General features: G+C 39.7%; 1 protein-coding gene across 1 annotated transcript; it reads right to left on the minus strand.

Annotated features, from left to right (window-relative positions):
• Window positions 1-5,584: 5,584 nt before the first annotated feature.
• LOC103519520 (semaphorin-1A-like) lies at window positions 5,585-16,741 on the minus strand (the record flags this gene model as incomplete). Its single annotated transcript, XM_026830989.1, is given in 11 exon segments — window positions 5,585-5,955; window positions 7,136-7,350; window positions 8,091-8,286; window positions 8,719-8,745; window positions 9,765-9,894; window positions 10,008-10,221; window positions 11,243-11,468; window positions 12,991-13,084; window positions 14,140-14,234; window positions 14,237-14,257; window positions 16,498-16,741. Coding segments are annotated over 11 exon segments (1,692 nt in total), but the record flags the coding sequence as incomplete, so codon positions are not given.
• Window positions 16,742-17,579: the final 838 nt, after the last annotated feature.

Consider the following 17,579-nt stretch of genomic DNA (forward strand, 5'->3'; position numbering starts at 1 on the left):
GTTTAGACTGCTGGGGTAAAGGGACTTTTTAGTCTCATTCGAGCAGGATAAACAAGGTATATTCTATTCTATTCTATCCCCACTCGAAGGCTGGATGGTGTTAGATATAGCAGGCATCAATGAGCTATAGTTTCATGGAACAGGGCCTCGAACCGGCTCAGTGGGCCTGTCACTTACCGGCACATTGACCCACACAGGAGGGACATTTGGCTGGACTGCACTCTTTTCCTTCTCCACTCACATCCACGTCTGATATGTGATTATCTGGAAGAAAAAATCCAAAATCAATAAAATAACTCATAATTTGGTCCATCGGGCCGGATTATAATTTTTCGGTCCATCGTGCCGTATCATGAAATTTACAGATTTTCAAAATAATACTCAAGGGCACGGTTAGTCCAGTGGTAACGCGCTTGCTTGCCATGCAGAAGGTCCCGGGTTCGAATCCCACCATGGACAAAAAATTTGTACTCGTTTTTCGATTGCAAATATTTCAACGGGTTACTTTCTGGTGTTCTCGTGTTGACTCAGCACCTAGTAAATGGGAAGTATTGTGTCTCTTCTCGCCCATCTGATGAGAGGCATACTACGGGATGGGCATGCTACGACACAGACGGGAAGTATTGTGTCTCTTCTCGCCCATCTGATGAGAGGCATACTACGGGATGGGCATGCTACGACAAGCTATCCGCTTACTCACATTAACCTCACCCAAACTAAGTGGGGCCGGAAAAAGCCAGCAGCACGCAATCGCGTCTGGGTAAGGGTAAGGGACCATCTGGGTAATCACAGTGAGTAATTACCCAGATGTTGACCCGTCCGAATACCAACCACGCACAACGTTGCTGACCTTAAGCGATTCTTGGGGAACTGGTGCACTCATCACAAACACACTATCGCCTCTGGCAAATAATATTTGACTTTGATGTTTTTGGAGTTAGTATGTACGTAAAAACATCTTTGAGTTTTAAACATCTTTGAGTTCGAGTGTATTTGATTTTAGTTTGATTTTATTTCGACAGGGTACTAATTTTCAAAACTCTTCTTCTTTTTCTTCGCCTTTTCCCGTGTACAGATACAGACGGGGTCGGCGTTTCTCGTCAGCCTCTCAATCAGCCCTAACTGGGGTGATTGTTTTGGACTGACATTTGGTTATGGCTTCAAATTTTACAAGTGGATGCCCTTCGCACTCAATTAGAACTAAAGGGTAAACCGATAAAATCCTCAGCAGTCTGAGAAAAACTCGGTGAGGCTAAATTTACAACTCACTTCGTTTATTCTATTCTTTTATACTTTATGCTATTCTATTCTGTTCTATTCTTTTCTACTTTATGCTATTCTATTCTTTTCTGTTTTATTCTTTTCTATTCTATTCTTTTCTGTTTTATTCTTTTCTATTCTATTCTGTTCTATTCTTTTCTACTTTATGCTATTCTATTCTTTTCTGTTTTATTCTTTTCTATTCTATTCTGTTCTATTCTTTTCTACTTTATGCTATTCTATTCTGTTCTATTCTATTCTTTTCTACTTTATGCAATTCTATTCTATTTACTTACCAGGTGCAAAGCAGGTCAGAATGGTGATGTAGGTGAGATCCTTGAGTCTGATCAGAAATAAAATCACGTCCAGTAGGTCTTTCAATGGGGCGAGATACATTGTAGAATTTTGCGAGCTACCTAACCCTAATCTACGAGTGTAGAGCTTTTCAATGTAGGAGTTACTGTACTTTTATATCCAGGGCCTTTCTCTTTATTATTTTTCTTTAAAAGAGTTATGAATGTTATGATAGGGGGAACTGTAACTGCTAAGGTCTTATCGTCCCGAAATCGAAGAGAGAAGGACAGGATAGGAGAAAGCCAGCCTTTTATGGTTTTTTCAGTACCTGAGTAAACTGTGCTATTTTAATTATGTTGACTTTCCAAATAAAAAATTCTTTGAAGTAGGTAGGTTTCCAGTTTTTTTTTTTTTTTTTTTTTTTTTTTTTTTTTTTTGGGTACTGTAACAATGGAGGGCTAATTTTCCCGAAATCAAACAGAGAAAGCTTTGATTTCCGCACCTCTCTTTTACTGTTTAGGCAAATATGGTGACATAGTGATTATTATTTTCGATCAAAGGATAGATACATGTGACCTCACTTTGTAAAAATGAATTAATAATACCAAGAAAAACCGTACTGTTTGTTTTTCCGTTGTAGGTACAGGGTGGGACGAATTGTCTACATCTGAGACATCGCTGTATAGGTGATGTAAAACAACTTGGGAGAAGGTGGGTGGAGGGGGTCAACCGTTTGTCTTCTTTTAGTCTTTTTTTTTTTAAGAGGTTTGACAGAGGAACTGTAACTGCTAGTGTCTTATCGCGTCCCGAAATTCGAAGAGAGAAGGGAAGAGACAGGATAGGAGAAAGCCAGCCGTCCCGAGAACGGATGAAACCTATACTACCCAATTTTCAGGATAGAAATAAATCCGCCCCGGGCGGGAAATCGAACCCGCCGCCTAACGCCTACATGACGTGCTCGACTACTACTAAAGTAAGCTCCGGTACGCACTGTATATTGTTTTACTGGGAAAGTCCGTCCCAACAAGTATGATTAGGACGAAAAGTCTTGGACCCCTGAATATTTTTTTACTGGCTGAAGATGAGAAGCTGAACAATTGGGTTAGGTTTAATTTTCAAAATGCAACTTTTGAAGTAGTCGCCAATGTTTGGCGGTGCCAAGATTCGGCCGCTAGGGGGGGGTCAACTTCAAAATCGTTAAATGGAACCCCGATTGTGATACACGAAATTAAGAGACTTAAAAGAATGTAGTACTTTTGAAGTTTGAGCTTGATCCAACAACAGGCCGGAGATCTAAACTTTCGCCCTGATTGCCTCCGGGGGGTGAAAATTGACGTCTATTTTCGAAAATTAAAATCAAATATTTATTTTTGGGTCTGAATTTCCTATGTGAATCATTAGTGGTAACCTATTTGAAGGACAAATCACCATATCCCAATGAATCTTCCCATTTTGGTGGGCTTTCCCTATGACGTAAGAACATGAAAAAAAACATGAAAAAAAAAAAAAAAATAATAATAAATAAATAAATAATAATAAAAAAAATTGAATAGTTCACAACTCTGGCCCTGGTTGTTGAATCGAGCTCAAACTTGTATCAAAGTACTTCGTTTCTTAAGGCCTTTAATTTGATGTATCACAATCAGGGGGTTCCCATTTAAGATTTTGATGTTGACCCCCCCCTGGGGCCGACCCTGGCACCGGCCAAAATTTGGCGACTACTTCAAAAAGTTGCATTTTAAAAGGTAAAACACTAACCCAAATTATCAGTGGGTAATTGGGTATATAACTTTTAGAATTTACTTCGGCCCTTGAGTACCTACAAAATTACAAATGGTGGAAAGTGAATAAAAACAACGGCCAGAAATTTGATTTTGAAAATTTGTTTTTGTAAAAAATAAACTATATTTACAAATAAAATGATGTTTAAAAAAATACACAATAACACTGCAATAATAATAAGACATAAAGATGAATTTTTAAAATTAAAAACATATTTTAATAACAATACAAATAAAAATGGGTTCTTTACAAAATATTGAAAATACAAATCTGTGAGAAAATACTAAAGGCCGGGCCCCCAATCTCAGTTTGAACCCGGTATAAGCTCAACACTTGCATTAAGCAATCTCATTGGCTGATAGTTTTGAAATCAACCAATCAGATCGCTTGATTCTAGAATCAAACTTAAATGGAGTTTAACCTCAGATTCTGGCCCCGGTTACAAATGATATAAAAAAAAGGCAAGGCACTCAAAATGGGTCGGCTTAAAGCGAACTTAAACACCCATATTCATGAACAAAATACTGGCTCTCGAGGTTTGACAGAGGGAACTGTAACTGCTATGGTCTTATCGTCCCGAAATCGAAGAGAGAAGGAAGACAGAATAGGAGAAAGCCAGCCTCTATTCTTCTATTCTATTCTACATGGACGCTACGCCACTGATGGGTGTTAACCACTGGATCAATCGGTTAAGAAGTTTCAGACGTTGGTCAGGCAGATAAATCCGACTTGTTTTTCTTCTGTACTAACCCATGAGAGCCGAGGCCTACATTAAAGTCACACCAAACTGGACCAAACCCTTTTCTCTTTTTCGCTGATAGGCAAGGCACTCAAAATGGGTCGGCTTAAAGCGAACTTAAACACCCATATTTATGAACAAAATACTGGCTCTCAAGCTGCACTGAAGCATTAATTCTAAACATTTGATTGTCCAAAATTGATATAAAAAAAAGAAGAAGAAGAAAAAATAAGTTTTTTTTTTTTTTAAAAAAGAGGTTTGATAGAGGGAAATGTAACTGCTATGGTCTTATCGTCCCGAAATCGAAGAGAGAAGGAAGACAGAATAGGAGAAAGCCAGCCGTTCCGAGAGACTTAAACATTTCAGGATAAAATCCGTCCCGGGCGGGAATCGAACCCGCGGCTTAGTGTTTACAAGGCAGACGCGCTACCAACCAACCTAACTAGGCTGGCAATTAGTCTGACTTGAGAGCGAGGATTTTTGTTCATAAATAAGTGGGTAACATTGTAAAATAAGCAAAAATAATAGCTATCTAATGGACTTAAACCATTCAGGATAAAATCCGTCCCGGGCGGGAATCGAACCCGCGGCTTAGTGCAATTAGTCTGACTTGAGAGCGAGGATTTTTGTTCATAAATAAGTGGGTAACATTGTAAAATAAGCAAAAATAATAGCTATCTAATGGAGTTCTGTTGTACCTTATTTAGACTGCGCGGGTAAAGGGACTTTTCAGTCTCATTCTGGCAGGATAAACAAGGTATATTCTATTCTACCTGTAGGAAGCAAGATTAACACACTGTTTCTAAGGCCACATAATTTTTTTCTACAAAATAGGCAAGGAATAGAATTACAATACATAGTTTTTTTTTCTTTTCCCAATAAAATAATAATGATTAAATTATGAGACACTAACACAATCTTTTTTAAGGCCACACAGTACATTTCTTTTCACTTTAAAAAATAAAATTACAATACATAGTTTTTTTTTCTTTTTCCCAATAAAATAATAATGATTAAATTATGAGACACTAACACAATCTTTTTCAAGGCCACACAGTACATTTCTTTCAGTACCGGTCCGGAGTTAGAAGCAGTTAAATTTCAGCAAGATCCAACGAAAGAAAAAGAAGAATGAGAAAAAAGTTTGACTCTTATGGGTTAAGCCTAGTGTTTCTTAAGACTCAACACAAACCACCTCTTCAATCCCACAAAAAATGGCGGCTCTACAAGTTAAAAACAAATGGACAAAACACTACAGCCCATGTCTACACTTGGCCGCCTTTCCACTTGACCAAGTGCAGACATAAGCTACGGGACAACTACGGAATATCACAGATAAAAAACCCTATTCCAAGCTCAAATGCATGAAAAAAACCCAATACGTTTTCTCGGTTTCAAATGTACGTTTTTCAGTACTTTTCAGTTCAAAAGTACACTTTTTCAGTACATTTTCAGTTCAAATGTACGTTTTCTTCACCTTCTGCAGCGTCTTATTATTATCCTTACGGGACAACTACGGAATATCACAGATAAAAAACTCTATTCTAAGCTCAAATGCATGAAAAAAACCCAATACGTTTTCTCGGTTTCAAACGTACGTTTTTCAGAACTTTTCAGTTCAAAAGTACACTTTTTCAGTACATTTTCAGTTCAAATGTACGTTTTCTTCACCTTCTGCAGCGTCTTATTGTTATCCACCGCGGAATTCTTCTCGTTCAAATCGTTCTTAGGCGAGCGCGCTTCCGTGTCGCTTAGCGCTTGGCTCAGTTGCGCTAACATGTTCTTGTTGTTGGGTGTTGCGTTCAGGTAACCCCCGGCGCCTAGACCTACGCCGGTCCCGGTCTCTATGCTGGCGCTGTTGTCGAGTCTGTGAACACGAGAGAGTATTTATATGAATTTAAAATTTCGAAGTCTTTTCTGTCTTGGGACTTGAATATTGGAAAAAACACATTTGTTCATGTGTCATTTTGTTAAATATTAAAAATAAATGAAATTGAATTGAAATAGAAAAATTGGAAAAAAAAAAAAAAAATCGGTATACCCCTTTATTTCCAAATTCCAGTTGGGGTCGTTATTGTCTGGCTGGGGGGCGTTAAACAAGAGGTAGACCAGCTTAGTTCTTCTGTACTAACCCATGAGAGCCGAGGCCTACATTAAAGTCACACCAAACTTGACCAAACCCTTTTCTCTTTTTCGCTGATATCTCAGTAGCTCCACGTCAGAGTGCATCGGGGATTTGTCTATTAATTAGAATTAGAAAACAAAATTTCCCACTATTTTCGTTATTATTTGACATACTTACTCAGTACCGGATGCATCGGGGATTTGTCTATTAATTAGAATTAGAAAACAAAATTTCCTACTATTTTCGTTATTATTTGACATACTTACTCAGTACCGGCATAGTTTTTTTTTTTCTTTTCCCAATAAAATAATAATGATTAAATTATGAGACACTAACACAATCTTTTTTAAGGCCACACAGTACATTTTTTTTCACTTTAAAAAATAAAATTACAATACATAGTTTTTTTTTTCTTTTTCCCAATAAAATAATAATGATTAAATTATGAGACACTAACACAATCTTTTTCAAGGCCACACAGTACGTTTTTCGCTCTTATGGGTTAAGCCTAGTGTTTCTACCTTAAGACTCAACACAAACCACCTCTTCAATCCCACAAAAAATGGCGGCTCTACAAGTTAAAAACAAATGGACAAAACACTACAGCCCATGTCTACACTTGGCCGCCTTTCCACTTGACCAAGTGCAGACATAAGTTACGGGACAACTACGGAATATCACAGATAAAAAACTCTATTCTAAGCTCAAATGCATGAAAAAAACCCAATACGTTTTCTCGGTTTCAAACGTACGTTTTACTCTATTCCAAGCTCAAATGCATGAAAAAAACCCAATACGTTCTCTCGGTTTCAAATGTACGTTTTTCAGAACTTTTCAGTTCAAAAGTACACTTTTTCAGTACATTTTCAGTTCAAATGTACGTTTTTCAGAACTTTTCAGTTCAAAAGTACACTTTTTCAGTACATTTTCAGTTCAAATGTACGTTTTCTTCACCTTCTGCAGCGTCTTATTATTATCCACCGCGGAATTCTTCTCGTTCAAATCATTCTTAGGCGAGCGCGCTTCCGTGTCGCTTAGCGCTTGGCTCAGTTGCGCTAACATGTTCTTGTTGTTGGGTGTTGCGTTCAGGTAACCCCCGGCGCCTAGACCTACGCCGGTCCCGGTCTCTATGCTGGCGCTGTTGTCGAGTCTGTGAACACGAGAGAGTATTTATTTTATATGAATTTAAAATTTCGAAGTCTTTTCTGTCTTGGGACTTGAATATTGGAAAAAACACATTTGTACATCTGTCATTTTGTTAAATATTAAAAATAAATGAAATTGAATTGAAATAGAAAAATTGGAAAAAAAAATCGGTAAGCCCCTTTATTTCCAAATTCCAGTTGGGGTCGTTATTGTCTGGCTGGGGGACGTTAAACAAGAGGTAGACCAGCTTAGTCTGGCTGGGGAACTTTAAACAGGGAGTATACCAGCCTGAATTTCCCTTGCTATTAAATTTTTTGTGGCCAAAACCAAATGTCAGGCCAAAGCAATCACCCTAGTTAGGGCTGATTAAGAGGCTGGCGAAAAACGCCGACCCCGTCTGTACACGGGAAAAGGCGAATCAGAAAAAGAAGAGTTTTTGATACCTATTCTATGGATGTGTTGGGATAGATAGTCGTGCCAGTAAAATAATTTTTGGTCCTTCGGGCCGGATTATAATATTTTGATCCTTCGGGCCGGATTGTAATATTTTGGTCCTTCGGGCCGGATTATAATATTTTGGTCCTTCGGGCCGGATTATAATATTTTGGTCCTTCGGGCCGGATCATAACTCTTTGGTCCTTCGGGCCGGATTGTAATATTTTGGTCCTTCGGGCCAGATCATAACTCTTTGGTCCTTCGGGCCGGATTGTAATATTTTGGTCCTTCGGGCCGGATCTATCTTACCTATTAAGCTGCTGATGCGGATGAAACGGGATCATGTTGGTGTACGTATCGTGGCGTACGTAACGCGAACAGAGGTATCCAGCGGTGAATCCGATGAGCAGCGTTAGCAACACGGACGTTAGAACGGTGAGACCCAGCGTGTTGCCCGTGTAGATGACGATCTTGTCCTGTTGGGACGCCTGTTGAGCTATTGATTCTGCGGAGAGGAAAAGGAGAATTTTAATTTGTTAATTATTTTAATTAATATAATTATAACGCTTATTATTTTTAATCCCCATCATTGATGCCGACTGATGCCAGCCAACATTATTATTATTATTATTTAAACATTTCCCCACCTCTGCTCCATTTTCCCCTACATTAGATTGCACTCAGCATAATTTTCCCCTCTATTAAGGAAAATGTTGAAGATGTCACTCAGGAGTAGCATCATGTGGTTTTTGAAAGTGTTTGCTTTGTCTGCTAGTGCCGTCGAGGCCCACTCTTCTTCGTTATTCGTGGTCTTCGTTAAAAGTCATCCCCACTCAAAGGCTGGATGGTGTTAGATATAGCAGGCATCAATGAGCTATAGTTTCATGGAACAGGGCCTCGAACCCTCGTCCTTCGGCTCAGTGGGCCTGTCACTTACCGGCACATTGACCCACACATTCCCCACCTCTGCTCCATTTTTTTTTAAGGCTTTATGGCAGGATTCTCACACAGTGAGCTCTTCCACCCAACCAAAGATAGGATTTTTTTTTAAGGCTTTATGGCAGGATTCTCACACAGTGAGCTCTTCCACCCAACCAAAGATAGGATAACCCAACCAAAGATAGGATAACCCAACCAAAGATAGGATCCACCCAACCAAAGATAGGATCCACCCAACCAAAGATAGGATCTACATTAGATTGCACTCAGCATAATTTTCCCCTTTATTAAGGAAAATGTTGGAGATGTCACTCAGGAGTAGCATCATGTGGTTTTTGAAAGTGTTTGCTTTGTCTGCTAGTGTCGTCGAGGCGTTCCCCCCACTCTTCTTCGTTATTCGTGGGAAAAAAAGTCATCCCCACTTAAAGGCTGGATGATGTTAGATATAGCAGGCATCAATGAGCTAAACAAATGTTCAACCTCGAGTTGAATGGCCACAGAAGAAGAGGAAGATCGCGATTGCGGTGGAAGGATATGATCAATAGAGACATATCCAAAAGAGGACAAAATCCAAACACCATCAATATTCATCAGAAATATAATGATAGAATATGGTGGAGAGGCTTTGTACACAGCCGACCCGTACCCTTGGACGGAACGACTTAAGATTTGATGATGATGATGAATGAGCTATAGTTTCATGGAACAGGGCCTCGAACCCTCGTCCTTCGGCTCAGTGGGCCTGTCACTTACCGGCACATTGACCCACACATTTTCAAAATAATGCTACTTCATTATAAACTATGCAATCATTGGACCAACATATTCATGAGCTCAGTTCATTTGTTCGACAACCGAATATAGCTTACCCAAATCATTATCTATGCTGTCCCGGATATGTTCAGAGGTAAGGGGGTCATAATCCGGTTTGGGACACGATCCGGGACCCGAAATAATGCTACTTCATTATAATAAACTATGCAATCATTGGACCAACATATTCATGAGCTCAGTTCATTTGTTCGACAACCAAATACAGCTTACCCAAATCATTATCTATGCTGTCCCGGATATGTTCAGAGGTAAGGGGGTCATAATCCGGTTTGGGACACGATCCGGGACCCGATTTGAGAATGCTCTGAACGAACTGGGACTGGTTGAGTAGGGTGCGCTCCTGGGGAGTTCATTAAATATAATTTCAGTTACATTCTCTGATAGTATGCTCATGTAAATTTTCAATATCATTGGACCAACATGTTCATGAGCTCAGTTCATTTGTTCGACAACCAAATACAGCTTACCCAAATCATTATCTATGCTGTCCCGGATATGTTCCGAGGTAAGCGGGTCATAATCCGGTTTGGGACACGATCCGGGACCCGATTTGAGAATGCTCTGAACGAACTGGGACTGGTTGAGTAGGGTGCGCTCCTGATACGGGACGCACTTGCGCAGTTTGAGATCCCACGCGCAGTACGGGTCTTGCAGATTGACGCAGTCCCTGTGTGTGTGTGAGAGAGAGAAAAAAAAGTTTAAAATGTAGAATAGAATAGAGTAGAAAAGAATGGAATAGAATATACCTTGTTTATCCTGCTGCAATAGGACTGAAAAGTCCCTTTACCCCAGCAGTCTAAACAAGGTAATTTAAAACGTTGAAAAAAATTCAATTCCGAGAACAGAACTCGAAACTGTGAAAGTCTCCTAACTGAAAAGGTCAAACATTCAAATTAGTTAAATCTGCCATTGCCTATAACCTAGACACTTGTGACGTAAGATATCTGAGTGTTAACAATGATCAAAAATGTGACTTTCGTGTTCGTTGTGTGTACTTTCCATTTTACCAGAACTTTTTTTAAGAGGTTTGACAGAGGGAACTGTAACTGCTATGGTCTTATCGTCCCGAAAAGCGAAGAGAGAAGGAAGACAGGATAGGAGAAAACCAGCCGTTCCGAGAACGAACATTATCTCATCAGGATAAAATCCACCCCGGGCGGGAATCGAACCCACGGCCTAGCGCTTACAAGGCAGACGCACTACCAACTAAGCTAACTAGGCTGGCTTACCAGAACTTTTCAAAGCGATTTGTCTCGGGATGTAGAAGTCGTAGAAGAAAAAGAAACATCCTTAGTTAATTTTTTTCAGATCTTCAAAGTGAAAAATCTAACGTAAATTAGCCCAGAAGGTATTGTGGACAACACTCTTTTGTACTTACGCGCAAGTAGAGAACACCTTGCACCTGTGCAGAGCTATGTGAGTTAGTTGACTGTTGGATACCACAAGACAAGTGAAAAATCCAACCTAAATTAGACCAGAAGGTGTTGTGGGTAACACTCTTTTGTACTTACGCGCAAGTAGAGAACACCTTGCACCTGTGCAGAGCTATGTGAGTTAGTTGACTGTTGGATACCACAAGAAGTTTAGCGTGCGCCAATGATGTGGTTCGTACAATGTGCAAGCTTTGAACAGAAATCTAACCTAAATTAGCCCAGAAGGTATTGTGGACAACACTCTTTTGTACTTACGCGCAAGTAGAGAACACCTTACACCTGTGCAGGGCTATGTGAGTTAGTTGACTGTTGGATACCACAAGAAGTTTAGCGTGCGCCAATGATGTGGTTCGTACAATGTGCAAGCTTTGAACAGGTGTACCGGGAGGTAGTACTTGGAGTTCTTCAATTAATACCGTGCGGGCTGTCGAACCTTCGCCACCGGAAACCAGGTTCACCATTTTGGCCACCTTGCCATCCTCTGAAAACGAGAATTGGTCAAATCTTATATTATAAGAACAAGAACTCATTCACAGTTCACATTTCATAGTTCACACACTGATCGCTCTATCTCGAGAACCGCAACAAATATTGATAAACACAAGTGAAATTAAAAGCCAACCAGATAAGGTTCGTTCTCGGAACGGCTGGGGCTCGCATAGGACTGAAAAGTCCCTTTACTCTAGCAGTGGGCTACTACTATTATTGTGGTCAAATTCTCAAATTATATTGAGAATAAAATTCCATACCTCAGCTGGGATTGAACCCACGCTCTCCTGTACCTTGCCATCCTCTGAAAACGAGAAATCACATTAAATTTCATAGGGTTAGGCAGAGTACAAACTTTGTACGGGTGTACCAGGAGGTAATAGGTACTTGGAGTCCTTCGCCATGGGACACTAAATAAACCATTTTGGCTACCTGGTCATCCTCTGAAAACGGAAAATTAAATAAATTAGCCTGTGCAAAGTTTTGCACTCTACCTAACCCTATATAGGGTTAGGTAGAGTGCAAAACCTTGCACAGGTGTTCCGGGGGGGTAATACTTGAAGTTCTTCTATTAGGATGGTGCGGGCTGTAGAACCTTCACCACCCGAAACCAGGTTCACCATTTTGGCTACCTTGCCATCCTCTGAAAACGAGAATTGGTAAAATAATATTGATAAACACAAGTGAAATTAAAAGCCAAACAGATAAGGTTCGTTCTCCGAACGGCTGGGGCTCGCATAGGACTGAAAAGTCCCTTTACTCCAGCAGTAGGCTACTACTATTATTGTGGTCAAAATCTCAAATTATATTGAGGATAAAATTCCATACCTCAGCTGGGATTGAACCCACGCTCTCCTGTTTACCAGGCGAGCGCCTTGACCATCACACCACCGAGGCAGGTTATAAGTAGCTACTCTTCAAAATGAATACAAGAGGAATATCATAGGTCTTACCTGTTCCTACAAAGATGACATCAAACGTGTTACCACTGAGAGATCGGACCTGTGGGTCTACAGCAATGGCGCTGTATTTACTTGCCCATGAAACCTGCAAACAACACAATACGATAAACACAAGTGAAATTAAAAGCCAAACAGATAAGGTTCGTTCTCGGAACGGCTGGGTATCTCTGCTCGCATGGGACTGAAAAGTCCCTTTACTCCAGCAGTAGGCTACTACTATTATTGTGGTCAAATTCTCAAATTATATTGAGGATAAAATTCCATACCTCGGCTGGGATTGAACCCACGCTCTCCTGTTTACCAGGCGAGCGCCTTGACCACTACACCACCGAGACAGGTTATAAGTAGTTACTCTTCAAAATAAATACAAGAGGAATATCATGGGTCTTACCTGTCCCTACAAAGATGACATCATACGTGTTACCACTGAGAGATCGGACCTGTGGGTCTACAGCAATGGCGCTGTATTTACTTGCCCATGAAACCTGCAAACAAACAATACAAAGTAGTTACTCTTCAAAATAAATACAAGAGGAATATCATAGGTCTTACCTGTTCCTACAAAGATGACATCAAACGTGTTGCCACTGAGAGATCGGACCTGTGGGTCTACAGCAATGGCGCTGTATTTACTTGCCCATGAAACCTGCAAACAAACAATACACGGTATCAAAATGAGGGTCTAGTTAGAAAGTTTTGGTCCTTTAGTCTGGATTATAGTTTTCAGGGTCTAGACTCTAGTTAATAGATCACTTGCGCTTACTTGGGTGATGTTTCGAAGTCATAGAGCAGGAAAAATGAGGACTAACGGAATTTTTCTTTTTCTTCTACGACCTCTAGATACCGAGATAAATCGATTTAAAAAATACCGGTGAATCGTGAAGTTGGACGTCACGGCATACGCTCCCGTAGGCGATAACGTCATAATTCATGACTCCCGCTTTGTTTGTTTGTGCGCAAGCGTTTCTGCGCATTTTGACGTGAAATCTGACGTCACAACTCTTTGAACTTTTTCATCAGAACGGCAATTAGAAATTGAGTTTTCGACCTTTTAAAGTTACTTTTTCGGAGTTTTGACCTCAGATTTGGATTTTCACAACTTTTTACGTAGGAATCGACCTGTTATTAATAACATTTTCCCAGTTGCAACTCCTCCATTAAAACTATTTGGTCCTTCGGGCCGGAGGACCAAACAAGGCTTCTTAACCTCTTTCATTATTGGCATTATGTATTGTATTAAGATATTTAACCCATAAAATACACGAGACCTTGTTTAGACTGCGGGAGTAAAGGGACTTTTCAGTCTCATTCTAGCACGATAAACAAGGTATATTCTATTCTAAGTAAAGTTCTTGTGGAACTTTTTTTTTAATTTAATTTTTGTATGATAAGGTTAATGGTAGATTTCATCAATGACTTAGTAAGAGATTTCACTACTGGTAGATTTTTTAATTATATAAAAAAGGATTTTTTAATGATTTTTAATGATAATTATCAAAAAAAGGAATTTTTAATGATCCAAACAGGAATTTTTAAAAACGCCTCCTTTTTGGATTACTAAAGACTCATTTTTGGACCATTAAAACTCCTTTTTTGATTATTTAAAATTCCTTTTTGGATGATTCAAAATTCTCCCATTAGTGAAATCTCTCATTAAGTCGTTGGTGAAATCCACCATTAGGGTATAATTATGTAGTTTACCTTAATAGATACAGGGTGGGAGAAGTAAGAAGGTACGGCGGAGTTCATGAGGGAGTGCGTTTTGACGAAGTTCACGGTTTGATCCGGTAGAGGTCTTGGGGCGTGAGGACACCGTCCTGGGAGGACAAAGGAACGGAAAGGGTTTGACGAATTTATTTAGAACAGAGGGACGAAAGGGGTAAAAAATTGACTATTTCTTCTTTCCTTATTCTACAGGAAGGAAAGTAATGTACGGTAGTTGATGAAATTTGCTTTTCTTCTTCTTCTTTTTTTCTCTTGTTTGCGATGATCTCATCTAGAAGTCGTAAAAGAAAATGAAAAATTGCGTAAATCCTCTTTTTACTTTTTTTCCCCACCTCTTTAAGGTGTAAACCTCACCTGATTTCAATTTCAATTACCTACCTAAATTTATTTTAATATTATTATTTTTTTAAACTAAAATTCATTTGTTAATCTAAACAGGTATTGCTATGGTCTTGACATCTACACCTACCTCGCGAAAATAAACACCATGGTTATTCTGAGATTGATGAGGAGGTGCATGCAAAGGAATGGAGGTGTGCTTCTTCTAAAACGTGCAAAAGAAGGACATGGACAGTTTTTGAAATGAACGTTTTAATGTAAGGAACTTAACCTAACTCTATTTAGAATAGAATATACCCTGCTTATACTGCCAGAATGAGACTGAAAAGTCCCTTTACTCCCGCAGTCTAAGCAAGGTCTCATGTATTTGGTACAATATTTTCAAAAATATTTAGATACCTTTTAGGGTAGAACGGCTTCAGAAATACCTCTCAAATTGATTAAACCCCTTTTTATCTCTAACCGATTTAGCTTGGTTTGTAGAGCGTCTGCCTTGTAAGCGCTAGGCCGCGGGTTCGATTCCCACCCAAGGCGATTTTATCCTGAACTGATAATGTTGGTTCTAGGAACGGCTGGATTTCTCCTATCCTGTCCTCCTTCTCTCTTCGATTTTGGGACGATAAGACCTTAGCAGTTACAGTTCCCTCTGTCAAACCTCTTTAAAAAAAAAAAAACTGCTGTCGCTCATCGGGCACGACTGTCTGGCTCAACACCTCCCCAAAATAAATGACTTTCTTATTTCTCCTGTTTTCATGTTAGAATAGAACATGTTTTATTTACACACAATTCTTTCCTATCCTGTCTTCCTTCTCTCTTCGATTTTGGGACGATAAGACCATAGCAGTTACAGTTCCCTCTATCAAACCTCTTTAAAAAAAGTCTCTCTTTAGACACCTTTTAGGTTAGAAAGGCTTCAGACATACTTCTCAAATTAAGCTCCCTTTTTATCTCTAACCTATTTAGCTTGGTTTGTAGAGCGTCTGCCTTGTAAGCGCTAGGCCGCGGGTTCGATTCCCACCCAAGGTGATTTTATCCTGAGCTGATAATGTTTGTTCTCGGAACGGCTGGCTTTCTCCTGTCTTCCTTCTCTCTTCGATTTCGGGACGATAAGACCTTGGCAGTTACAGTTCCCTCTATCAATAATAATAATAGTGCTTATTTATACTGCTCGCATAGGACTGTAAAGTCCCTTTACTCCAGCAGTAGGCTACTACTATTATTGTGTGGTCTCATGTATTTGGTACAATATTTTCAAAAATATTTAGACACCTTTTAGGGTAGAACGGCTTCAGAAATACCTCTCAAATTGATTATCCCTTTTATCTCTAACCTATTTAGCTTGGTTTGTAGAGCGTCTGCCTTGTAAGCGCTAGGCCGCGGGTTCGATTCCCACCCAAGGCGATTTTATCCTGCACTGATAATGTTGGTTCTAGGAACGGCTGGATTTCTCCTATCCTGTCCTCCTTCTCTTCGATTTCGGCACGATAAGACCATAGCAGTTACAGTTCCCTCTGTCAAACCTCTTTAAAAAAGGCCTCTTTTTTCGAGGGCTTTTTGATCGATCCCTAAATAGCCCCTAAAAGACTCACCACCTACCTCGGTGGTGTAGTGGTCAAGGCGCTCGTCTGGTAAACAGGAGGGCGTGGGTTCAATCCCAGCCGAGGTATGGAATTTTATATTCTGGACCCAGATCTACATCTGCGATTCTCCAAGGACAACTAGCAACATTTGATAAAGAAACGTCAACAATCTCAGCAATCAAGCCATGTTCTTGCAAAATAAGCAATATCTAACAATATGTACATATTATACATCTAATACACAACATACGTATATTCTAGTTTCTAGTACATATTATTTTTTTTTCTTTTTTTTTACTAGTCTATTCATGAATTCAAGACATGCAAAGAGTCCAAGACTATGTTCCTCCCACCCTTAAGGTAGAAACACACTACTAGCTCATGAGAAGTCAGAAAGATATAGTTGAAAGATATGGGTTCTTATACTCTCGACACAGAGGCCGGTACGCGTTCGTCCCGCACACCAACAGGGACCCATCGTCCCGTTTGGCCCCCACTCGGATGTAGTTATGACAATCATCCTCAGATTTACCCTTGAGGATGCAAAGTTCCCGATGGGCACCTGACGGGGCCCAAGTGATACGTTGAGATGTGACCTCGCTCAGGTTGTGAACGGAGATGTTGTACAGAGTGTTCCTGTTAGGGACAGACGAAGTGAAGGGGTTAATACATATTTTTTTTTTTTTTGAACATAGGGAGTGAACAGGTTAATTTAATAATATAACCAGTTTTTTTTTGGATTTTTGGCTTTATGGTTTTCTGAACAAAATTTGCACCACCATTTTCGTGTTCCTGGTAAAAAGACCTTTAATTTGATAAAGGACAACTAGCAACATTTGATAAAGAAACGTCAACAATCTCAGCAATCAAGCCATGTTCTTGCAAAATAAGCGATATGTACATATTATACATCTAATACACAACATACGTATATTCTAGTTTCTACTACATATTCATTTTTTCTTCTTTTTTTTACTATTCATGTATTCAAGACATGCACAGAGTCCAAGACTATGTTCCTCCCACCCTTAAGGTAGAAACACACTACTAGCTCATGAGAAGTCAGAAAGATATAGTTCAAAATTTCCCCAAAATATGTAGGTGGCTGGGGACGTTAAACAGGGAGTAGACTAGCCTGAATTCCCCTTGCTAAAGAGATAGCAAAGGTTGAGTGCGAAGGGCATCCACTCGTATAATTTGTGGCTGATTGAGAGGCTGACGAAAAACGCCGACCCCGTCTGAACACGGGAAAAGGCGAAGAAAACACACTATACTATCACGTAGACTGACGGACAGACAGACACCGAAGCGAATACAATAGTCCGTCAACTATACCTTTTATTATTAGTAATAATAAAGGAAGGACGGACCAAAAAGGAAAATCTAAATAAATAATTAATTATGTACCATTATTTTGTGGCTAAGCTAAGAGCTAAAGGATAAAAAAAACTCTCAACGCTTGACTCCCCATGAGCATGATCTCACGTGACCTGATGG

This window comes from Diaphorina citri, unplaced genomic scaffold (assembly GCF_000475195.1).
Source record: "Diaphorina citri unplaced genomic scaffold, Diaci psyllid genome assembly version 1.1 scaffold2771, whole genome shotgun sequence".
In the NCBI taxonomy this organism is placed as follows: domain Eukaryota; kingdom Metazoa; phylum Arthropoda; class Insecta; order Hemiptera; family Psyllidae; genus Diaphorina; species Diaphorina citri.